Source organism: Pseudorca crassidens, chromosome 15 (assembly GCF_039906515.1).
Source record: "Pseudorca crassidens isolate mPseCra1 chromosome 15, mPseCra1.hap1, whole genome shotgun sequence".
NCBI lineage: Eukaryota > Metazoa > Chordata > Mammalia > Artiodactyla > Delphinidae > Pseudorca > Pseudorca crassidens.
Genome location: NC_090310.1, coordinates 31,886,568 through 31,910,367, shown reverse-complemented (window position 1 = coordinate 31,910,367; position 23,800 = coordinate 31,886,568). Strand labels below are relative to the sequence as shown.

The window sequence follows — 23,800 nt, the reverse complement described above, 5'->3', positions numbered from 1 at the left end:
AGGTTCTTGGCCTCCTTAATCAACAGACACTGATCAGAGGCCAGACAAGAAATTCAGGCAAGGCTTTATTGGGGCCCCTGCTGCAGCAAGGGTGGGGAGTGAGAACAAGTAAGAGGTTCCATTGCTCACTCGCTCCCCGGGGTGGGGGGCAAGCTAGTTCTTTATATGGGGTGAGGGTAGGGGTGGGTCCAGGGGTCAGGTCAGAGGGCCGGCTTAGGTAGTTTGCCCACCCTTTGGTGGTGTTGAGTGCAGGGGGCGTGCACACCATCCTGCTTTTGCTCCCAACGCCCTGTTTTTGCTCCCGGCTCTTCAGAAGTGGCAGTTAGGCTTTTTGGTCTTTCTGTATCTTGTTGTCCATAATTTGCCCCAACTGCACATGCATGCAGTTATTTTTAGTCCCTTACAGGTTCTTTGTATATTCTTGCTCAAGGACACCTTTGTGCAGGTGCAAGCCCTTCCGCAAAGGGTCCCAGGTCCCGGGTCCCAGCCTGTCTCAAGATGTATGGAAAGGCTTTGAGGAGACACAGAGGAGTGCTCAGCCTGCTTGGCTGTACCCCCTGTTGCTCCAGTTCCAGTCCCTGCATGAGAGAGACCAAACCAGAACCAGCGGCTGAGCACTTTCTGAATTCCCGACCCTCAAAGACGACAAAGGATAAAAAATGATCCTTGCTGGTTTTAGCCGCTGCTTTTCTGGTGACTTGTTATGAAGCAACAAAGGAGACAGGCAGGGGTGGTGCCCAAGAGCACAGATGCCAGTCAGCCAGCCTCCACCCATTCCCCCCCCCACCTCTTACCAGGGGTGCAGCTTGGGCAGTTATCTCCCCTCCCTAAGCCCCAGTCTCCTCATTGTGGAAGAGGTAATCACAGCACCTGCCTCACAGGTATCTTAAGACTGAAGAAGATAAAGTGTACTCAGCAGGTGGTAAGCACTTGATACTGTAGCTGTGGTTATTATTCTGAGGTTTAAAACCATCCTGTTACCGTGCCTGTATTAATCTCCCAGGACCACCATGACAAAGTACCCCAAACCGGGCAGCTAAAAACAACAGAAATTTATTCTCTCCACGTTCTAGAGGCCGGAAGTCCAAGATCAAGGTGTCGGGAGGGTCATGCTCACTCTGAAGGCTCCAGGGTAGGATCTTCCCGCCTCTTCTAGTTTCTGGAGGCTCCAGATGTCCCTCGGCTACGGCAGCACCGCCCCATTCTATGCCTCTGACTTACTGGCCTCCTCTCTGTGTGTCTGTGTCTTCCAATGGCCTTCTTATAAAGACACCAGTCGTTGGGTCTAGAGTCCACCCTAATCCAGTGTGATCTCATCTTAATTTAACTAATTACATCTGCAAAGACCCTCTTTCTTTCTTTTTTTTTTAATATTTATTTATTTAGCTGCACCGGGTCTTAGTTGCGGCAGGCGTGTGGGATCTAGTTCCCCGACCATGGATCGAACCCAGGCCCCCCACATTGGGAGCACAGAGTCTCAGCCACTGGACCACCAGGGAGGTCCAGAGATCCTCTTTCCCATTAAGGTCCCAGGTACTGGAATCACGACTCCAGTATCTTTCGGAGTATAGCCTTGAACCCACAGCAGGCCCACGTTTAGGTAGGCAAGTACAGCACGCTTAGCACACGCCTCACCTCAAAGGGCCTCGTGGGTAAAAAGTGAAGGTCAGATGCAGATATCAGACCATCCAGGTCTGACACCAGCTCGTTCCGTGGTGCAGATTCAGGACCCAGTCCCAGGCAAAGAGAAAAACAAACAGCTGGTTCCGGGAATTACAGGTGAGGCCTCAGCTCACCTCTCGGGCTCCCCGAGGCTGCTGCTTCCAGGCAAGGACTCCACAACCCAGAGGGGTGCAGGAGGGAGCAAACCCCACAAAGAAGCAAGGAGACGGGATGGGGGAGTCAGCTCTCCCAGCGCATAAATATTTCATTAGTCATCACAGCCTCGTTCCTCCTCTGGGGCTCCGACCATTCCGTTAAATGAAGCATTTCTAACCGAGGAAATAGAAATGAACATGGAACAAATGCCGATGTACTGAGAGAACCCGCATGTCCTCCCAGCAGGGAGAGGTCCCCCCGCCCTGCGGTTGCAATACTAGCAACTTACTGCGGTTGCTGATGAAAGGGCAGGAATCCTCAGGTGCAGCAGCATCTGGTGCCATGACCACACTAGGGGCCACCAGGAGGTCCTCAGACCCCAAGGATGGTGGATGAGGAGGCAGAAGCACACAGCTCGGCTCAGTGATCAGAACACTGGGTTTGGGTCTTGGTCCTGGCCCATGACCTTGGACGCATCCTTGGCCTCACTGAGCCTCTGCAGGAGCGTCCCTCGGTGGGAACCACGGTGGACGCCCCCTCCTTGCAGGACAGCGGCAAGGGTCAGATGGGAGCCAGGAGCTTGGGAAACTCTAAAGTGCTCCCAGGTGTAAGAAAGGCATGCGCGCCGGGTGACCCACCCTAAATGGTGTTCCCGGGAGGCTTCCAGAAGAAGCCAAAGCAGATCACTCGTGGCTGCGCACAGGGGAGACGCCTCCTGGGGACAATCGGGGACAGCTGAGCAGCAGTGAGGTGATGTCCTCCCTCTCCATCTGTCAGTCCTACCGTGACAAGCTCACACCTGCAGGGTAGGTGAGAAATTGGGGCTCAAGCAGGAGAAGGAGCTTTCCCAAGGCACACGTCTGGGAGGCAGAAGAGCGAGTGCCCTGGAGCACGGCTGCCTGAGCCCACCCGCCTACGTCTCCCTGAACCACACTTCCTGCGTGCCAGCCTCAGCCCCACTTACAGAGTCTCTTGTCCCCTGGGCTGGGCCCCTGCATTTGAGAGAGGGTGGTGGGATAGCTGTGCCACCAGACAGCCTGCAGGACAGGGGATGCCATTCCCCTAAGAGGGACTTCCTAGACCCAAAAATCACATCCACACCTGATATTTCATGGGACCTGGTGACAAGCAGTTTTGCTCACTGGTGCGTCCCCAGTACCTGGCAGAGGACTTGGCACAGAAAGGCTCTCAGGAGACATGTGCGGGATTTAGTTGGATGAAACGGGCTTGGGGAGGACCATCCGTGGGCCCATTTTACAGACAAGAAGACTGAGGCCCAGAGCGAGACAGGAACGTCCCCAAAGTCACAACCCTGAGCAGGAAGAGGTGCATCCGTCTGTTCCCCGCCTTCCTCAGACCTCTCCGCCTCGATTTTGCACCACTCCCCAGTCTCAGCTGGGCCAAGGTGTGATCCTGGGGGTCTCGGAGCCCCTGCTGGAGAAGGGTCTCATAGCCTCCAGGGCAGAGGTTTGGGCAGCCGTGATGGTGAGAGACTGGGACGAGCATCTTCCCTTCCCAGACACCTTGGAGAAACACCTTCCTCCTGGGGCCTGACCCTGCCGGGGTCCCCCTGCAGGCGGGCCGAGCGGAAGGAGAGGGCAAAGTGCTTGCAAAGCCGGGTTCTGTCTGCAGCCTCTGAAAAGACCCACGGCACCCACGGCTGATTGTAACAAGATGCAGAATAAAATTTACGCCCCCACCCAAGAGAATCATAGAAGAGGTGAGATGCGGGTGGCAACGCACAGTGCAAAGATCAGAAGTTCGGCGTGGATGACGCTGGCTTTGAACCCTGACTGCGCGGAGGACTGTGCAGCCGCGGGTGTTCCCAGCCTCAGCCCAGGGCCCGTGGCGCTGGCCTCCTAGGGATGCTGTAAGAATCGAACCCCATGGCACAGGTGAGGAGCGCCTGGTGTGTAGTAGGTGCATAATAAATGCTCTTTGCTTCTCTGCGCCTTCTCATCCCAGTCTTTCTCCTCCTTCCGTCCCCCTCCCCCATACTGTAGTCCCTGCATCCCAAGAGGCCCGCAAATCCCAGATAGGGAACCTCCGGAGAGCCAGGTGACCGTCCCCTTCCCCCGAGGGGCAGGGAGGAAGCAGGGGCTCCAGGGTCGTAGGTGAAAGGAGGGCTGGGAGTCTGCGCTGCCCTGGGGGCTGCCCAACACGCCCCGCCCCCAGACCCCCGTTGCCTGCCAGCCTGGAACAAGCTCACAGTCCCCTTTGTGTCACCCACCCCCTCGATCTGAGGGTCTCTCCTGAACCCTGATTCCTTTGCATTCGGTTTTTTTTCTTGTGTTTTTCTTAATTTTAATTTTTATTGGAGTATAGTTGCTTTACAACGTTGTTACTTTCTGCTGTGCAGCAAAGTAAATCAGTCATTCGTATACATACATCCCCTCTTTTTTGGATTTCCTTCCCGTTTAGGTCACCACAGAGCACTGAGCTCCTTGTGCTATACAGTAGGTTTTCACTGGTTATCTGTTTTATACATAGTAGTGTATATATGTCAATCCCTTCTCCCAATTCATCCCACCCCCCTCCCCCCTTGGTGTCCATACATTTGTTCTCTACATCTGTGTCTCTATTTCTGCTTTGCAAATAAGTTCACCTGTACCATTTTTCTCGATTCCACATATAAGTGATATTATGCGATGTTTGGTTTTCTCTTTCTGACTTACTTCACTCTGGTCCATCCACGTCTCTGCAAATGGCACAACTGTTCCTTTTTATGGCTGAGTAGTATTCCGTTGAATAAACGTACCACATCTTCTTTATCCATTCCTCTGTTGATGGACATTTCGGTTGCTTCCATGTCCTGGCTATTGTGAATAGTGCTGCTATGAACATTGGGGTGCATGTGTCTTTCTAAACTATGGTTTTCTCCAGGTATATGTGTCTCTGGTTTTTCATTGTCCGTTTCACTCTCTGTTCCTCTCTCAGATTCTCTGCCCTTCTTTCCGCCTTTTTCTGAACCTCCCTGGGTCTCTTCCTGTCTCTCTCTCTTCTTTCTCTGGACGCAGCTCCTTCCTCTCTGTCTTCCTCTGACTTCAGTCCACTCGTCTCTGTCTGCACCTCTGTCTTTATCTCTTTTACTGTTGTTGATATGTTTCTCTGGGCCTCTCGTGTGTGTGGGTGTGGGTGTGGGTCCATCTGTTATTCTGTCCTTCTCTCTCGCTCTCTCTCCCTTCCCCCATCCTCCAGACACTCCAGCGGGGACCCAAATATTTGGGAAAGTTCAGGCGGCTGTTGGAACAGGCAGAGGTTGTGCATCTTCCTCAGTGTTCACAGAGGCCTCATATCAGCGTCCCTGCCCTTGGGTATCATGTGCTGGAAAATGACAAATGGAAATTCACTGACGGGATAAGCAAAGGCCATGGGTTGCTCCCTTTTTGGCTATAAAGGAAATCCAGGCCTCTGGCTCTCAAGGGAGCAGCCCAAGATGTCAGAGGATGGGAAACAAGTGACCACGCTGAAGCCCTGAAGCCCTGAAGCCAGGGTCTGTGTCCTGGTTGTCTCACCTGCAGCATCAAGTCCCCATTCTGCAGATGAGGAGCCTGGGGGCCTCAGTCTCCTTATCTGCAAAATGGGGCAACAGTGCCTGCTCTGCGAGCTCCTGTCTCCCCTGGTCTCTTCCCCTCACCGCAGCCAGGATCCTATCAGCCCTGAGGCTCATCTCCAGGAAGAGGCACCGAGGTCAGCTTGGGGAGACCGAGGCCAGGTCTTCACTCAACCCATGTGTCCAGCCTCCAGGGAGACTCCCCTTCCAGACCCTACAAGAGGGGCCCAGGAAACACTCATGAATTGATGAATCAATTACTGGTTCTTCAGTCCTGCTCAGCAGAGGACCAGCTCCATGGGACACTGTGGTCACTGCCAAGGTCACGCTCCCCACGCACCCATCCCTGCCCCTCCTCCACGTCTTTATAGAACCTCTTCCCAGGTGACTTACCCTATGTTTTACCCATCATGTTTATTGTCTGTATGTCACACACACACAGACACACACACACAAATGTCAGCTCCATGATGACAGGGGTTTTTGTCGCTTTTGTTCATGGCTAAATTCCCAGTGCTCCAAACAGCACCTGGCACATCAGACATCCAGTAAGTAATAGTTGTTAAATGAATGAGTGAATGGAGTGATAAATGCGTGAATGAGTGAAGGCATGAATGAATGAATGAGTGATGGATGGGTGATGGATGGATGGATGAGCGAATGAATCAATTAATGGACAAATGTATGAAGTAGTGAATGAATGAATGACAAATGAATGAATGAGTGTATAAGTGAGTGAAGAAATGAATGAAGAGATGAGTGGATGGGTACGTGAATATACAAATTACGAACAAATCCGCGGATGGATGGTTGGAGGGTGGACGAGTGTGTGAGTAAATGAGGGGAATGAATGGATGAGTGAATGAATGAACCTTCACTGCCAGGCAGGGTCCTCTCCGAGGGGGCAGTGGGACAGTTCCATGGGCCATCCAGCCAGGTCTGGACTTGAGGACACAGGTCTGGGCCGAGCTTCCGCCGCAAAGGGGAGGCACCTACTTACCCTTCTTCTTGTCCTATTTACCTTTTTATGAGCAAAAGTCGCCTCCCCTGAACCCCCAAACCCCCCCTGAATCCAAGCCACGCCTCCCCCGTCCAAACTCTTTCATCTCACCTGGGTGATGGGAGAAGCCCCTCCCTGCCATCTGCTCTCCACTCACCAGACCAAAGGAGCTTCAGCAGTTGTTCTCACACCACCCCTGCACAGCACAGTCACCTGGGGAACTTTTTAAAAATACCAGTGCCTGGGCCCACTTTTGAGGTTTTGATTCCTTTAGGTTCAGTTGTTAGAAGTTTGATTTTATTTTAAAGCCCCTGAATGATGCCTGGGTTGAGAACCGCTGTCTTGAAGCCGATGCATCTCTGCACCATCTCTGGAGGTGTCCCATTGCTCCCAAAGCAGGAATGAATGGGATGGGATGGAATAGAAGAATAGAATAGAATAGAATAGTATAGAGTAGAATCCTAAACCCAGCTTAATCATCAGCACCTCCTTACCCTGGACCACGGGCACTCTCCAGCCCACATCTTCTGCCTCCTCATCACCCCTCTAACGTCTATCACTCTCCCTCGATGCTCCTTCCTTCTTTCCCTAAAACACATAAGCTTGTTCCCACCTCAGGTACTTTGCACTTGCTGCCACCTGCCTGGTCCTCTGTTTCCCCACCTGGTAGGTTCCTCACTTGAGTCTCAGCACAATGCCACCTCTTCCAAGAAGCCCTCCCTGACTCTCCTTCCTAGAGTAGCACCTCCCAGCCACCCTCCAGCTCACAGCCCTGTTTTCTTCACTATGTGAATTTCTCATGGGTACTATTGGTTCATGCGTGTACCATCTGTTTCCATGTAACTGCAGGGATTTTGTCAGTCATCCCCATTGACGTGTCCTCAGACCCCCCAGAACAGTTCTTGACACATAACAGGTGTTTGGTAAATATTTATTTAATGAATGAGATTCTTTTCAGCCGTGTTGTCAGTTCCTTTAGAACACACATGCTTTCTCTTGTTATTATTCCTTTCGTTCCCCTAGCAGGGTTTTTCACCTTCGGCACTTTGACGTGAGGGACTAGACGGTTCTTTGTGGTGGGAGCATCCTGTGCACTGTGGAAGTTGAGCAGCACCCCTGGCCTCCACCCACTAGATGCCAGTAGCACTCGTCCCCAGTAATGACAACCAAAAATGTCTCCAGACATTCCCAAAAGCCCCAGGTGGAGAGGGAGCGGTGAATCTCCCCAGTTGAGACACCCTGCCCTGCAGTATTTAACCCACTGCTGGGCACTCAGGAAGCTGAAAACAAATGTCCCTGGACTGATTGGAATGTCAAGTCCAGCCTCAGTTCCACCATGTGACCAGCAGGTGGCAGCAAAGACCGCTCTCTCACTAGCACGGTTGCTCTCGCTTTGTGAAAAAAATTTTCTTTCCTCAGCCTAGAAACTGGTTTTGCAACCACGTTCACGCGGTGCAATGGGACTTTGTGAGCCATCCACTCAGTTTGCGCTTTTCCGAACTAGAGCGAAAGAGAAGCAGCAGCAACATCCTGAACCCAAGAGCAGACAGGGTCGGCAGAAGTGGAAAGGAAATCATCTTGGAATCAGGCAGATCTGAATTTCAGTCCTAGTTGTACCCTTTCTCTCCTTAATTTAGTCCACCTGTGCCTCAGTTCCCTGACCTGTACCCTGCCTCGCTTACCTCCAGTCATCACCAACAACCATGTCTCACCTGCCAGTCTCTCCTCAACCATGTGGCCGCTCAGAGAGCAAGGGCTTGCTCTGGTGGGTCACTGCCCCTAGTTCCTGCCATGAAATGGCCTGTCCTCGGGGGTTTGTTGAACGACTGATTGATTGATGAGCTCGTTGAGCAATGCAGGTAAGGGATGACTCAATGGGTTTCAGCTGTGATGATGTCATGCCATGCTGAGGATGATGACATCATGGCGATGGTCATGTTATGATGAGGAGGAGGATGACATAGTTCAAGTAATGATGTCATGGTCAGGAGGAGGATGTCATGGTCAGGAGATGTCATGGTGAGAGTAAGGGTGTCATGGTGGGGTGAGGTCATGGTGAGGATGATGACATCATGCAGTTGATAATGGTGTTCTCATGGTCCACACCAGTGGTCCCCAAACCTCTTGCCATCAGCCCTGCCCGGGCGGTTTCTTTTCTTTCCTTTTTTTTTGAATTTATTGTATTTATTTTTTAATTTATTTTTGGGCTGCATCAGGTCTTAGTTGTGGTACACGGGATCTTTCATTGTGGCTTGCAGGCTTCTCTCTAGTTGTGGCGTGCTGGTTTTCTCTCTTTGGTTGTGGCATGTGGGCTCCAGAGCACGTGGGCTCTATCATTTGCGGCACACAGGCTCTCTAGTTGAGGCACGCGAGCTCAGTAGTTGTGGCGTGTGGGCTTAGTTGCTCCGTGGCATGTGGAATGTTAGTTCCCCGACCAGGGATCTAACCCGCGTCCCTGCATTGGAAGGCCAATTCTTTACCACTGGACCACCAGGGAAGCCCCTCGGGCAGTTGCTTAAACCTGAGGTTCCCCAATCCCTCCCCACATCTCATGACGCAGCATCTTACAGGAACAGGTTCCAAACCTTAGCTGATGTTGGAATCATCTGAAGAGGCCTTGAAAATTATCGGTGCCTGGACTCCCTCCCTAGAGGTGATCAGAGCAGGGATTCAGCCCCGGAATCAGGGGTTTTAAGATGCCCTCATGATTCTAAGATGCAGGAAGGTGACAGCCAGCCCTGCCACTTAACAAACTCCCAGGTCAGTGTGATACAAAGGGTGATCCCAGACCAGGAGCATCTGCACCACCTGGGAACCGGTGAGAACTGTGAACTGTGGGACCCCACCCAGCCCCACGGACTCAGAGACTCTGGCCAGGTGGATTTGGACATGCAGCCACCTTGGGGCCCCCATCCCCATGGGCCGAAATATCAGGATAAAAGAGGGATGGAATTTTCTGGGGGAGGGACAAAGTGTTACGATTAGTCCCCAAAGATCACCCTATCAATTGACCAACTCTGTGGGAAACTTTCAACTCCATATTCTAGACCAAAGCTCCACCCCACACGATAAACACCCTGTATCAAAACTGGAGTGATTTTCACCCCAAAGGAGCCAAGTCTTCTCAATACCAACAGGGCTGAGGAGATAGGTGCACCCCCTCACCCAGACTCGCTGTAGCCACGCCAAGAAAACATCTTCCTCTGGCCACACAACTGCTATGGGGTGTCATTGTTTCAGAGAAGAAGGGCTGCAATATGTCACCAGGACCCGGCCTGTGATAGTACAGACCTCCCATGCTAGTGCAGAAGCGAGCCACAACCCCTGCTGCTTTCAAGGAGACCGCGTGTGTTTACGCTGTGTAAATCCTCCCAATCAAAGCTGGTTAGAGATGCAGGATCGCCAGCCCCGCACCCGACCTACCGAATCAGAGGCTGCATTTTCATAAGATCTCCATGAATTTGAGATGCGCCAGTATGAACCAGATGCCAGGCCACTCTCCTTCTTGAGGTTTTTATTGTTGTCGTTCCCCCAAATGCAGCCTCTTATGGAGCTGAGACCATCACCACAGGAAACCCCACCTGTGTTTTATAAAGTTACACACAGGCATCTGTCCGGGTTCTAAGCCAGTCTGGTGCTCATCTCAACCCAGGCTGTACTTCGGGAAAAACCGGAGCAGTTCTGGAAGCTAACGGTGCTTGGGCCCCCAACCCCAGAGACCGTGATTTCATGGCCTGAAGTGACACCTGGGCATTTTTTAAATTCCCCGGGTGACTGCAGTGGGGTATTAGGGTTGAGATCTGCTGATGCCCAGGCATAGGCCTTATTCAGGGGATGTCAGAGGACTTAGCACATGACACTGGTTATGTGTTTCCCAGTGTGTTTAAATCTCACTGGCCTTGGATGTTACACCTGGGAACTGGGCTCCATCAACACTTTGATGTGGAAACTATTTCTATCACAGGCTCGGGGTGTCCTGAGCTCACATGTAGAGTTTGGAATGAAGGCTAACTGCAAAGCCGACGGTCCAGGAGATGCTCGTTGTGTTTGGAGGATCACTGTTTCCCATTAAGTGTGAGTGCGGGTAGTTCTCTCCGCGGTGAGCTTGCCAATGAGCGCTTCTTGGGCATCACAAGTTTGCTTCTTGCCCTTCCTGCTGATTGTGGCTTGCTGACCCTTCCTCTCCTCCCATGAGGACCTCCTGGCACCTGTGAAGTGACACATGAATGGGACCACTGACCGCCTGAACGTCCAAGAGGGGCTTTCGTCTCTGGGATGACTCTGTGTTGTTTCAAAAGCGAGTCGCTGACCACGGAGAATCATTGCATTAACTGAGCCTTTTCTGCTTGAGGCTCAGGACTCTAGACCAGGTGAGCACGAGCCCGGCTGGGGTCAGGGAGGACACGTCCACCTCATGGTTGCTGCGAAGCCCAGATCTCTGCCGCCTGCCCTCCAATTTCCCACGGTGCCTCGTGCCTGGTTCCAGGTCGCGGGAAGCATGAAGCCCGGTGTCTGAGACGCAGCATCCTCCACACACAGGATCCACGTCGCAGCCAGCCGGCATGAACCTGCTCAGAAAAGCTGTGATAAAGGAGAACATGCCTCTAGCTTGCTGTGTGTTTTTGCAACACTTACCTAACCTCTCTGGTCCTCCGTTTCTTTAACAAAGAAGAGAAACCCATCCAAAGGGCAGGAGTGAGGATGAAGTGAAGCCAGAGGAGACTCACGGAGGTTGCAATCAGTAAGTTCTGTACATGATGAAGGAGGTGCTTTTGCTTTTTCATGGGTTTGGCACTCAGCCTCCTCCAGCCCACACGAGACACACGTGCCTAGACAGAGCACACACCATGCCAGGCAGCACTCAGATAGCAGCCAGGGCTGGAGCCCGGTCCACAGCGGCTCTCAGGTGGTGGCCTTTGAGGAAGAGGAAGCCGCAGCCCACCGAGATGGGTCCATGAGGCCCCCACGCCAAGCCCCTCCCTTCCACCACGACCAGGCATCGGGGCTCAGATGGCCTGGTCCTGCCTCCATCTCAGGCTGAGCAGGCGGGCTGCTGCCAGGAAGGCCGCCCCGGTGAGGAGCTCGGCGATGAAGCTGATCCAGCCCAGGGCCAGGGACCAGCCGAAGCGGATGTCCACCTGGTCCAGCAGGGCCTTCTCCTCCAGGAGAAACAGCGCCTCCCGGAAGGCGGCGGCTGAATACGCGATGTAGACGCTGATGCCCGCGAGGGTCACCAAGGCTGAAGGGGTTGCAAAGGAGAGCAGATCAGACCCCCATCCCCGGGCCCTGCCCCTCCTTCCCACTGCCGGTCCCTCTGCCCAGTGTGCTCCCTCCTCCCTTCCCCTCCCTTCCTGCCACTGGTAACTCCTGCCCATCCCCGCATCTCAGCTCCTGGCGATTCCTGGACCCCCCCCACCCCCGCCCACAAGCCAGTCCAACCCACCGTGGGGTTTCACAGCATCACATGGCCCTCCATCACTTCCCAGGTCAGAATTTGTTTGTGAAACGACTTAACCAATGCCTGTCTGCCCCAATGTGAGCTCCAGAGGGTCCACCCTGGATGCCCAGCCCCTAGAGCAGCACCCTGCACACGGCAGTGCTCCATGCATACGTTATTAGAACGCACTGTCCAGTCCCATAGCCACTGGCCCCACACGGCTCTTTAAACTTTTATTAATTTAAATGAACATCTCAGCTCCACATTGGCACCTGCCACACGCCAAGTGCTCGTTGCCTGTTTCGTGGCAAATTAGAGAATTTCTCCATCAGGAGAGTTCCCCTGGAAGGTGCTGTTTGGAGAATTAGTCACTGGGCAAACTATTAATGCCAATATTAATAATAATAGCAGGTGGGTTGAGAGGATCAGAGCCTCACCGTATTCTCATCTCCAGGCATTACTTTTCTTTATTTCCCTCCATGGATTCTGTGTGTGTGTGTCATTACTGTTCTTGGTTCTTTTTTAAGGTCCATTTCAAATGCACCAGAAGCAGGGAGGCCATAAAACAACCAGCTGTGAGTTTGGTTTTAATCAATCAAAGCAACGCCTGTCAGGATGGCAGGTGCACATGAAAGACTGAGGGTGGCCAGAGTGAGGGTCTCCCTCCAGCCCATGGCCCTAACACTGACGCTCTCATAACACGCTTCTTCTGTGAAATAATCAAAGCCATTCTCAGAATCTGCTCTCACCCCTATGCTTCTCTCTTGGGAACACAGACCCAGGGACCCTGGGTGGGGAGCTACTGATCCCTTCCAGCTAGGAGATCACAGGAGGGGGAAGCAAGTCCCAGAAGCGATGGGACCCCCCCCCAACCCTTCCCTTCTGGGGGATCGGGCACAGCCCCTCCTGGAACCCGGGCCCCGTACAGGGTGGGCACCTACCTCCAAAGAGGAAGAGGGTCCCCGTGAGCAGGAGAAGGAGGGAGGCTCGCAGGAGGAAGCTCAGAAACCCTGTCATCCCCCCAAAAACCATCAGGATGAGGCTGAGGGGCAGCAGAATCACAAACGTCCCATGCATGGCTTAGGGGAGACAGGAGGACAGCAGGTTACTAACATCCTTCTGTTAATCAACAGACATTCACTGAGCACCTCCTGTGGGCCAGCACCCAAACGCTGGAGGAAGAAATCAACACCACTGCTGCTTATAATAATGATGGTAGGGCTTCCCTGGTGGCGCAGTGGTTGAGAGTCCACCTGCCGATGCAGGGGACACGGGTTCGTGCCCCGGTCCGGGAAGATCCCACATGCCGCGGAGCGGCTAGGCCCATGAGCCATGGCCGCTGAGCCTGCGCGTCCGGAGCCTGTGCTCCACAACGGGAGAGGCCACAACACTGAGAGGCCCGCGTACCGCAAAAAATAATAATAATAATGATAATAATATTATTAATAGCAACAGTTATCGAGGCTCAGCTATGCCAGACTTTGTGCTGTATGAGTATCAGCTCAAGTAATTCTCACACACCCTGCGAGGGAAGTATTATTCTTGTTCATTCGCTTCTTCACTCAGCACGTGTATTGAGTGCATGCTTTGTGCCAGGCTCTGTCCCCGGCACAGCAGCTTCAGCGGCAAATCCACCAGGACTCCTGCCCTCGTCGGGCTGTGTGGATTCAAGCAAGTGAACAAATAAGTGACAAAGTTGAGAGATGGTGACAAACTCCTGGGGCGGGGCGTGAATAAAGCAGAGGAGGGGCCGGAGCAGTGGCTCCACTCAAGAAGTGACATTGGAGCAAAGACCTGAAGAAGGCGAGGAAGGCAGCTGCGCAAGGGCCGGAAGGGAGGGGCCGCAGGGAGGGGCGGGGGCGGAGTCTGAGATGGGAGGGCGTGTGCCCCGTGCGGCTGAGGCTGGCAAAAGCCGGCGAGGGCAGCGGGGAGTCAGGGAGGGGAAGGCAGTGCAGGAGGAAGGCAGAGTTAACAGCAGCTCACGTGGGGCTCCTGAGCCATCGGGAAGATTTTGAACTTCTCTCTGAATGAGATGGAGGCCACCAGACAGTTTGGGGCGGAAGAAACTAGAATTTAGCTTCAGTTTCTAAAGGTCGCTCTGGCCACTATATTGAGAGTGGACAACAGAGGGCGTAGTGGGTTGAAAGGCGGCTCCCAAGTTCACATCCAGCAGGAAACTGTGAATGTGACCTCATTAGGGACAAGAGTCCTTGCCGATGTAAGGAAGTCCAGGGTCTCCAGATGAGCTCATCTCGGGTGAGACCCAATGACTTTATTTATTTATTTAAACATCTTTATTGAAGTATAATTGCTTTACAATGGTGTGTTAGTTTCTGCTGTATAACAGAGTGAATCAGCTATACGTATACATATATCCCCATATCTCTTCCCTCTTGCATCTCCCTCCTTCCCACCCTCCCTATCCCACCCCTCCAGGTGGTCACAAAGCACCGAGCTGATCTCCCTGTGCTATGCGGCTGCTTCCCACTAGCTAGCTATTTTACATTTGGTAGTGTATATATGTCAGTGCCACTCTCTCACTTCGTCCCAGCTTACCCTTCCCCCTCCCCATGTCCTCAAGTCCATTCTCTAGGTCTGTGTCTTTATTCCTGTTCTGCCCCTAGGTTCTTCAGAACCTTTTTTATTGTTTTTAGATTCCATATATATGTGTTAGCATATGGTACTTGTTTTTCTCTTTCTGACTTACTTCACTCTGTATGACAGTCTCTAGGTCCATCCACCTCACTACAAATAACTCAATTTCGTTTCTTTTTATGGCTGAATAATATTCCATTGTATATATGTGCCACATCTTCTTTATCCATTCATCTGTCGATTGTCACTTAGGTTGCTTCCATGTCCTGGCTATTGTAAATAGAGCTGCAATGAACATTGTGGTACATGACTCTTTTTGAATTTTTGTTTTCTCAGGGTATATGCCCAGTAGTGGGATTGCTGGATCGTATGGTAGTTCTATTTTTAGTTTTTTAAGGAAGCTCCATACTGTTCTCCACAGTGGCTGTATCAATTTACATTCCCACCGACAGTGCAAGAGGGTTCCTTTTTCTTCACACCCTCTCCAGCATTCAGCGTTTGTAGATGTTTTGATGATGGCCATTCTGACTGGTGTGAGGTGATGCCTCATTGTAGTTTTGATTTGCATTTCTCTAATATTAGTGACGTTGAGCATACTTTCATGTCTCTGTTGGCAATCTGTATATCTTCTTTGACTTTATAAGAGAAAGGGGGGGAAATACAGAGGAGAAGATGAGGTGAAAACAGAGATGGAGATCAGAGTAATGCTTCTACAAGCCAAGGACCACCCGGGAGGGACGGCAGCCCCCAGAAGCCAGGAGTGAGGGCTGGAATGGATTCTCCCCCAGAACCTCCAGAAGGACCAATCCTGCTGACACCTTGATTTTGGACTTCTGACCTCCAGAACTTGAGACGATAAATTCCTGTTGCTTTAAGCCACCGAGCTTGCGGTAACTTCTCAGCTGGCCGAGAAAACAGTACAGGGACCCAGCTGGAAGCAGGAAGACCATGGGGTGGCTACTGCAATAACCCTGGACCTGGATGGAAGCAGTGGGGTGGTGAGAAGTGGTCAGGTCCCAGGTATATTTTGAAGGTAAAACAAGCAACCACTTTGATGAGAGTAGGAGAAAAAGAGAGGGGCAAGGTGACACTGAGATTTAGGGCCTGAGCCACGGGATGGATGAGTTGCCATCTGCCAAGATGGGAAAGATGGGGGAGGCAGAGTGGGCTGCGGTGGATACCAGGACTTGTCAAGGGTGAGATGCCTGCTGGACTCCAAGCAGAGATGCCACAAGCAGTGGTTTACAGTAGAGCAGAGTTCAGTGGGAGATCTGGGTGGGTGTCAATATGGTACCATTATTATGAAGGTTGGAACAGAGAGCAGACAGAGTGGGACCCAACTCAGCCAGGGTGTTTGAGAAAATTTCACAGGGGCTGAGCTGCAGCTAAGACGTGAAGGAATGCGGCTTCACCAGAGGACGGAGGCGATAGTCAACAAGTGTGTATCCAGCACCTGCCAGGTTCCAGGGCTCAGCAGGGAGCAAAGCCAGCAAGGATGCAGGAGTTCATATCCTTCCCAGCCACTGGAAGCATTCTCTGCTGGAGAAGAGTGACAGGTGGGGGGATGAGCAGGAGAGAATAGGGGGAGGCCAGAGAAAGAACGACTCAGAAAAGTGCCACCAGCATCCATCCCCCGCTCCTCTGACCCCAAATTGCTTGTCTTTTGTGAGTCACTTAATCCTCAGAACCCCATTTTCACATCCATGAAATGGAGGTCATAACGTGCAGCTCATGGTGTTATCATAAGAACAATGTGTGTGGAGAAAATGGAGAGTTCCATAGAGCAAGTATTAAATAAACCATAACCCTGCCAACAATAAAGATGATGAAGATAATCACTCAGTCGGACTTCCACTGTGATCAAACCACTTTGTCTTCAGGACCCTAAATGCCACCAGCCTTGGCAAGTCGAGGAAACAAAGCTGATTTCCTTTCCGGGGCTGTCACACGATAAAATGTGATTCCAGGGGGCGGGACCTGTAGTCCTTCCTCCTTCCCTCCTTCCTTCCCTTCCTCCCTCGCTCCCTCCCTTCCTTCCTTCCTTCCTTCCTTCCTTCTTTCTTTCCTTTCTTTCTAAAGGAAAAACTTTGGGAAAGGAAGCACAACAGCTGGTGTGAAAACCTGGTTCTGTAAGCTCTGTCTCCTGCATGGCATTGTCTCCAGATGATGGCTGAGAAATGAAATCATTTCTCATTTAGAAAGTAATGAGGTTTCCCGGAGCTGGTTTGGCCCAGCAGTCCCACGTGTGAGGTCCCCAGACAAGGCTGCTGCTGAGTTCGCGTCCATGTGCAATTAAATGTCTGTGCAAGAACAGGACACCCGCTGGGAAAGCTGTAAGATCTCCTGCTGAAATTTGGTTTAGTATATATATATTTTTTTGGTATGTGCCTTGGTATTTTTTATTTTCTGATTTTCAGGACTGCTGTCTGGGGACATAAATATTGATTCTGAGTTATGTTCTACTTGGAAATGTCCCCACCTCCAGTCACATCTCACTCAGAAACAAACGTCTATGGGCCCCATAGAGCCTGGGGCTGCTGCAGGGGACAAGGTCTCTGCCCTCATGGAGACCACAGTCCAGTACAGGAGACAGACTAGTAGGAAATAAAGGGGATAATTACAGACCAAGTGTCACAAAGGACATGAGTGTGATGATGCAGAAAAACAGGGTGGGCAGCGAGGGGGGTGCACTTCTATAGATGAGATCGTTGTTTTAATTTCCTAGAGCTGACATAACAAATTACTACAAACTAGGTGTCTTAATAGCAGGAGGAATTTATTCTCTCACGGTTCTGGAGGCCCTAAGTCCAAAATCAAGGTGTCAGCAGGACCGCGCTCCCTTCAGAGACTCCAGGGGAGGATCCTTCCTTGACTCTTCCAGCTTCTGGCAGTTGCCGGCAATCCTTGGCATTCCTTGGCTCGTGGCAGCATCCCTCCGTCCACCTTCATCTTCCTATGACCTTCTTTTCTCTCCTCTGTGATTCTCCTTTTTTTTTACCAGGACACTCGTCACAGGATTTAGGTTAATCCACAATGATCTCATCTCGAGAGCCTTAACTCAATTACACCTGCGAAGTTACTTTTCCCAAATGAGGTCCCATTCACAGGTACCGAGGGTTAGGATGTGGACACATCTTTTGTGGGGGGGCGGTTATACCTTTCAATCCACTACAGTGTTTACAGTAGGAGCTCAAGACGTGAGAGCTAAGATTACCGTCTAGAGTTAATAATACTAATAATGTTGGAGATCAGGAAGATAACTAACATGCAGCCCTGTCCTCAAGGAAGCTATGTTCTGATGACAATAGACTCGAAAATTTACAAAAATTATAAAAATCCACTTCCTTACCAGGCATAACAGGACTGAATATCTCTGAGCATTTCTTGGAGTCTCCAAGTCATACTGACAAGGTTTGAAAATAAAGATAGTGACACCTTCCCCTTTGGGAAATGGTTCCTGAGACTTCCTTCTTTCGCCAGAGCTTCTGATGTTTCTGGAGAATAATACTTCTCTGCTCTCTTTAAGAGAAGGACTGTTACTTCGCTAACCACCCCGGGGCTTCCTGACCTCGCAAGCATTCTGCAAGGCTGCTTTTCCCATCGAGCTATTCTCTGAACAGTGCAATAATGAATCATTCACACAGTTATCCTTGGCGTGAACGACTTGGCATTTTTCTGGGTTTGCTTTTCCTTTGCAGCAAAGCACTTCTGAGTCGAAAAGATCTCTTGCACCTGGTACGTATTTGCTCTTGATGGAAAAAAATGACCTGTCAACATTATTAGTGTTATTAATTCTACATGGTAATCTTAGTTCTCACGTGTTGAGTTCCTACTGTAGGCAGTGGAGGATAACAGAACTCTGAACCCAAGAAACAGGCTGGGAACTTTTCCCCTGGTCTGCCGTGGCCTCCGGTCTTGGCACACTCACGTTATACTGGAATTACCCTCGACGTAGCATCATTCTAAAAGAATAGAAACTGCCTGGGTTCAAATCCCAGATCAACCAGTTACCGTGCAAACTTTGGTAACTTACCTAACCTCGCTGTGCCTCGGTTTCCTCATTTGAAAAGTGAGGAGTATAATAACAGTACCTGCCTTGTGGGTCTGTTGTGAAGATTAAATGGGTTAAACACGTAAAGACCTCAGGACAGGGTCTGGCACACAGCACCTGTTCTGTAATCATTGACTGTTATTTTTATTGCCCTTCAACCACTCCACTGAAAGTGGTCCCCACCTCCTTTTATTACATGCCCCTGTTTTATTTCCTTTGTTATACCTACTACTATTTGAAGCCATTTTATGTTAATTTATTCACTGGTCCGTGTGTTTATTATCTGTCTCCTGCACTAGACACTAAGCCTATGTGGCAAGGACCCCACCTGTCTCATCATGTTTTATCCCCAGCACTAAGCAAAGGCATTTGCAATGATTAGCTCCATTTTACAGATGAGAAGCCTGAGGTTCAGGGAGACAATATGACTTAGAGCAGAAGGAGGAGACAATAACTGACCTCCTGCTTTGGGTGATACCCTACGCTGGATGCTTTCCTTCTGTGATCTCATTTCATCTCAAAACAGCCCAGTTATTTTCTCAATTTATTATTTTATTGAAGTATAGTTGAATGACAATGTTGTGTTAACTACTGCTGCACAGCAGAGTGACTCAGTCATACATATATACACATTCTTTTTCATATTCTTTTCCATCCACAGGATATTGAATATACTTCCCTGTGCTATACAGTAGGACCTTGCTGTTTATAAAACAGCCCATTTATGGAAGGAGGTGGCTGGCCAGAGGTCACACAGCTGGGAGGAAGGAGGGCCCTTATCTATGATGTGGCTGACCCCACCCCCCACATCCTGCTGGGAGAGGCACATGACTCAGCTCAGCCAATCAGCACATTCCTTCCCTTCGGCCACACTGACTGGCTCAGACCTGGGCACATGATCCAATCTAGTCCAGTCAGAGACCTACCTGGAGGTTTTGCAGAATGACTGGGCAACAGGCTCCTTCTGCTTAGGTTGCTGATTCTGGAGAGGATTTAGTTGAAAGCAGAACCCAAACAGAAGCAAAGCCCAGAGAGGAGAAAAAGAAATCGAGTTTAGCTCTGGATCCCAGGGGGCTTGAGCTTTTCAGTTTCGTGGACCAGGAATTCCTTTTCTGTTTCAACTAGTATGATTTGCGTTTCCGTCACTTACCATCAAAAGACTCCTGGCTGATACAGCTAGCCTGGTTGGTTCTAGACTGTGGCTCTTTTATGTAAACTGTGCTGAATTTGAAGACCCCCCCGCCACCAAAACAAATTCCAGTCCCTAGCCAGGGAACCAAACCCATGACATCCCCAGAGCTAATCAGGAAGATAAAACATCCAAGCAAGGTGGATTTTTATTGGGTACTGAAGTAGGCTACCTGCTTGGATTTTCTTGGAGGGAAAACCAATGGTTCTTCCCATACACCCCCACGGGGATTTGTCTAGGAGGCTGACTCACAGAACACGCTGCTTGTCACCTGGCCTCTCTCCTCTATGGGCTCTGCATAAAGGGAATGAAACGTCTTCATATAATAAAAGAACTTGGACAACATTCAAAACTCTTTCTGGGGATAAAGAGAGTCTGTGAAGAAGCTCTCTCTGGGGGTGATTTGCAGTGAGCACGAGGTCTGACGCGCAGCCTCCTCTCTGTGATGATACAATGGTAGTAAGAGCAGCTAACACTTATGGCAGACTTAAAGGAGCCGGACACTGCATGAGGCTCTTTAAACACGCTCTCCCGCTTCATCCTTGAATTAGCCTTATGAGGAGACATGACAGTTATCTTCATTTTGCCCATGGGGGAACTGAGGCTCGGAGAGGTAAGAAATTTGCCCAAAGCCACGTGCCTAGTTGGTGGTGAAGCAGGGGGTTAGACCTAGGGCCAAGGGAACAGATGAACAGACTGTGGATGTGAGTTTTGCCTGTTTCTCAAAACCCTGGACAACACACGGTTGGTTCGTTATCAAGTTTCATGAAGAGACCAGACCAGTGGTGACTGTGGTTAGCCATCCAGTTTACTCACTGATGTGATAAGCAGGCTGAATGCCAGCACCCAGCCCAGCAAAGGGCCATAGATGTGACTGCACCTAAAAGAGGCTGGGGGGACTTCCCTGGTGGCTCAGTGGTTAAGAATCTGCCTGCCAATGCAGGGGACACGGGTTAGAGCCCTGGTCCGGGAAGATCCCACATGCCGCGGAGCAACCAAGCCCGTGCGCCACAACTACTGAGCCCGCATGCCACAACTGCTGAGCCCGCACGCCACACCTACTGAAGCCCTTGTGCCTAGAGCCCATGCTCCACAACAAGAGAAGCCACCGCAATGAGAAGCCCACGCACTGCAGCAAAGAGTAGCCCCCGCTCGCCGCAACTAGAGAAAGCCCATGCGCAGCAACGAAGACCCGCCACGGCCAAAAATAAATAAAATAATAATAATAATAAATAATAAATAAATAAAATAAGCTGCACAGGAACAATTTTAAAGTCCAAAGAGACACCAGCTTTGTTTTAAGGCTGTAGTAGCTTGATACACCATCTCCTTGCTACCTTCTCCAGCCTTCTCTGTGGACCACAGCACTACATTCAGAAGCCTGTTAGCCAACACAGGAGTTTTTGAACAGGAATTCTTGATTACTCTTGATATGCTCTGAGAACACCCAAAGTTCCTCCTAGCACAGCTTGGGGCTGAGGACAGAGTTCGTGAGACCACTTCCTTTCCTCCACCCCCCTCATATTCCAAGCATCTAGGGGATATCTCCTTCAACGGAACTTCATTCAGTGGTGTGCTGGAGCTGGATTATATCACAGGGTCAGCTGTTAAGTTTTCAGCAGTATGAGGAGCCAGTTGACATCATGTTGACAGCCTGAAACTGACCACAGTGGGAATATTTACACCACAGAGATTGGCAAATGCCACAAATCAAGACTCTCCCCTCCCGCAGACAGCCAATTGTTAAATATTTTCCAGCCCACCACTGGACTTTAGAGAAAGAGTCTGGTTCATTCATATACTCATTCAGTCATTCAACAAATTTGGATTGAGTTCTACCTCTAAATAATAGAGTTTGCATTCACTCTCATGCCTGCTCAGCAAACCTTGGCTCATGGGCTACTCTATACCAGGCTCTGTGCTAAACACAGGGAATCCAGCAGTGGCAAGAAAGACGTGGTCCCTGCCCTCATGGAGCTCAGGGTCGAAAAAAATGCCACACAACCTGTAGCACGAGTAGGAGCTGACCAAGTCAAGCTGGAAGGATGGGAGCAGGGAGACTCCAATTGGAGGCAATGGCATGTGCAAAGTTCCTGTGGCAGGAGGAAACTGAGCACCCCTCCAGGAACTGGACCAAGGCCAGCATAGCCAGAGAGGAAAGAGCAAAGGGGAGAGTGGAGTTGGAGAGGGACCCTGGCAGCCCTTGTGGGCCATGCTAGGGACTTGTCTTCATTCTAAGAGTCACATCCCCAAGCCTCACTCAGTAAGTCTATCAAAAGCTGCGCATACTTTTCAAGGTCTGTGGAACTCAGTCCTCATTTCCTCATCGTGTCCTTTCTGTGGTACCTCTCTGGGCCTCAGTTTCCTCTTTGGAAAAATAAAGATTAAGACAGAGATGACAAAGAACTTCATAGGGAGGCTGTGGAGATGAAATGAGGACACAGATGGAGAGCGTTCAGCTCCATGTCTGTCCAGCTGCGAGCCTCAGTGAATCGAACTATGACTTTGACTTCCCTCCTTCCTCCACTGTTTATTCAGCCCGTTTGCTTTCTCAAATTCTATCCTCCCACCTTTCCAGAGTTCCAATCACCGTGCCAGGCACTGGGAAATCAGCCAGGAACAACAGACACATGGTCCCTGGCGACAGGGAGCCGTCCTCTGCCTCCTGGTTGCTTCTCTTGAATCATTCAACAAATATTTACTGCATCCCTCCTACTGCCAAGCGCTTGTTCTCAACACCGAGGATGCAGAGAAGGCTGACAAGGGGTTGTGACAGTCAGCTCCCCGGGCTGGTTTAGGTGTCTCTTCGGGCTCCCAGCCACCCTCCCTCGTGCTGCTTGTCACTCTGAAATGTAACTGCGCACTTCCACCTCGGTCTCACCAGCTAGTCTGTGCGCCCCCTGAGCGCCTGGCCTGGGCCTTCGGCAGCAGCACGGTGCCTGGCGCACAGAAAGCCTTCAGCCAACGTTTGTTGAATGAATCCTCAACCACACGTTACGGGTGGAGCAAGTGGACCCGGTTCCTGCTCCTACCCGCGTTCCCCTCTCCCGCCGGTGCCAGAGGCCGCCCCGACCGCCCTCTCCAACGCAGCGCCAACGCCCCCCACCCCACCTCGCCTGCTGTTTGGACAAAAGCTCCCAAACTGGTGTCCAGCCCCGGGTCCTCCCCCATCCCACACTCCCCGGACTCACTGAGAAGTTGTCGGCTCGAGTCGCTGAAGGTCACGTTCTCCTGCCAGAAGGGGTTCATCAGCGGCGCGCACGGGCTCTGGACTGGATGGGGCAGAGGACTTGGTGGGCGGGGGCCCCGGGGTTCGGACCCCGGACCGAGGCTTCGCCCCGGCGCCTCTCGGAACTGCGAAGGCAGCCCCAGAAGCCCTGCCCACCTGCCCTTCCGACCCCAGATACCGCGTTTCGCGCCCCGGGGCTTGGGGGGTGGATGCGCTCCAAGCAACAAGTCCCGGGCGAGCCCGGCGCCGCGCAGGGGCGGCGGTGGCGGCCACCGCCCCGGGTACCCGGGTACGTCCTTACCCCGGCAGGTCCGCCAGAGGCCGGAGTGCGAGCTCAGAGGTTCGAGCTGGCTGCGGTTGGAGGCCCCTGCCGGGTCCCGCGCCCCCGGGCCGCTCCGCTGCAGCCGCTCTGTGTCAATGATGTACCAGAAGTCCGTGCCGATGGCGGCCGCCAGGAGCACAAAGCTGAGCGCCCCAGTCAGCGCCGCCGCGCCGGCCAGCGCTCCCAGGTGCACCTGCATCGCCGAGCCGGGACCCCACGCGCCGCCCGCAGCCCCCCGCGCCGCCTCCCGCGTCCCTGAGCTCGGAGCCGGAGAGCCGGCCTCCGGACCTCGATCCCTCCCTCCGACCCTGGCTCCGCCCCTCAGCCCCTCACCTGCGCCCTGGGACCTGCCCCGGCTCCTCCCTCAAACCCCATACCAGCCAAACCCCACCTCAGTCAACACTCCCAGCCCTAGCGCAGCCCCTCACCCCCACTCCTCACTTTCCCCCGACCCTTCTCCCTCCTACCCCCTCCCGCGCTCTCCACGAACCCCCAGCCGTTCGCCACTACGCCCTGCCTCTGCCTTTCCTCCCCAAGCCCGGCTCCTCTCCTCGCACCACCGACTCAACTTCCCACTTCCCTCCGGGTGCGCCAGGAGTCTTCCCT

At 51.9% G+C, this 23,800-nt stretch overlaps 1 protein-coding gene across 4 annotated transcripts; it reads right to left on the bottom strand.

Moving 5' to 3' along the window:
* Nucleotides 1-4,157: 4,157 nt before the first annotated feature.
* Nucleotides 4,158-23,446, bottom strand: TMEM114 (transmembrane protein 114). 4 transcript variants are annotated; one of them, XM_067706675.1, is made up of 4 exons: nucleotides 23,174-23,446; nucleotides 22,835-22,915; nucleotides 12,750-12,887; nucleotides 4,158-11,610 (listed from the first exon to the last, which is right to left on the bottom strand). In XM_067706675.1, the coding sequence occupies exons 1-4, from the start codon at nucleotides 23,391-23,393 to the stop codon at nucleotides 11,378-11,380; spliced, it is 672 nt and encodes a 223-aa protein (XP_067562776.1). In that variant the 5' UTR covers nucleotides 23,394-23,446; the 3' UTR covers nucleotides 4,158-11,377. The 4 variants fall into 4 exon arrangements, 3 of the variants coding, with proteins under 3 accessions (XP_067562776.1, XP_067562777.1, XP_067562778.1); XR_010934962.1 differs by having other exon boundaries at nucleotides 11,482-11,610; nucleotides 12,246-12,887; XM_067706676.1 differs by lacking the exons at nucleotides 4,158-11,610; nucleotides 12,750-12,887 and adding an exon at nucleotides 14,245-15,038.
* Between the last annotated feature and the right edge of the window lie 354 nt (nucleotides 23,447-23,800).

Bases quoted from the DNA above. Each gene is read 5' to 3' on its own strand.
- TMEM114 (XM_067706675.1), bottom strand. From the start codon at position 23,393: ATGCAGGTGCACCTGGGAGCGCTGGCCGGCGCGGCGGCGCTGACTGGG. The intron at 12,888-22,834 runs GTGAGTCCGGGG...GTCTCCCCTAAG, and splicing joins CTCGAGCCGACAACTTCTCA to CCATGCATGGGACGTTTGTG. The intron at 11,611-12,749 runs GTAGGTGCCCAC...CAACCCCTTCAG, and splicing joins GACCCTCTTCCTCTTTGGAG to CCTTGGTGACCCTCGCGGGC.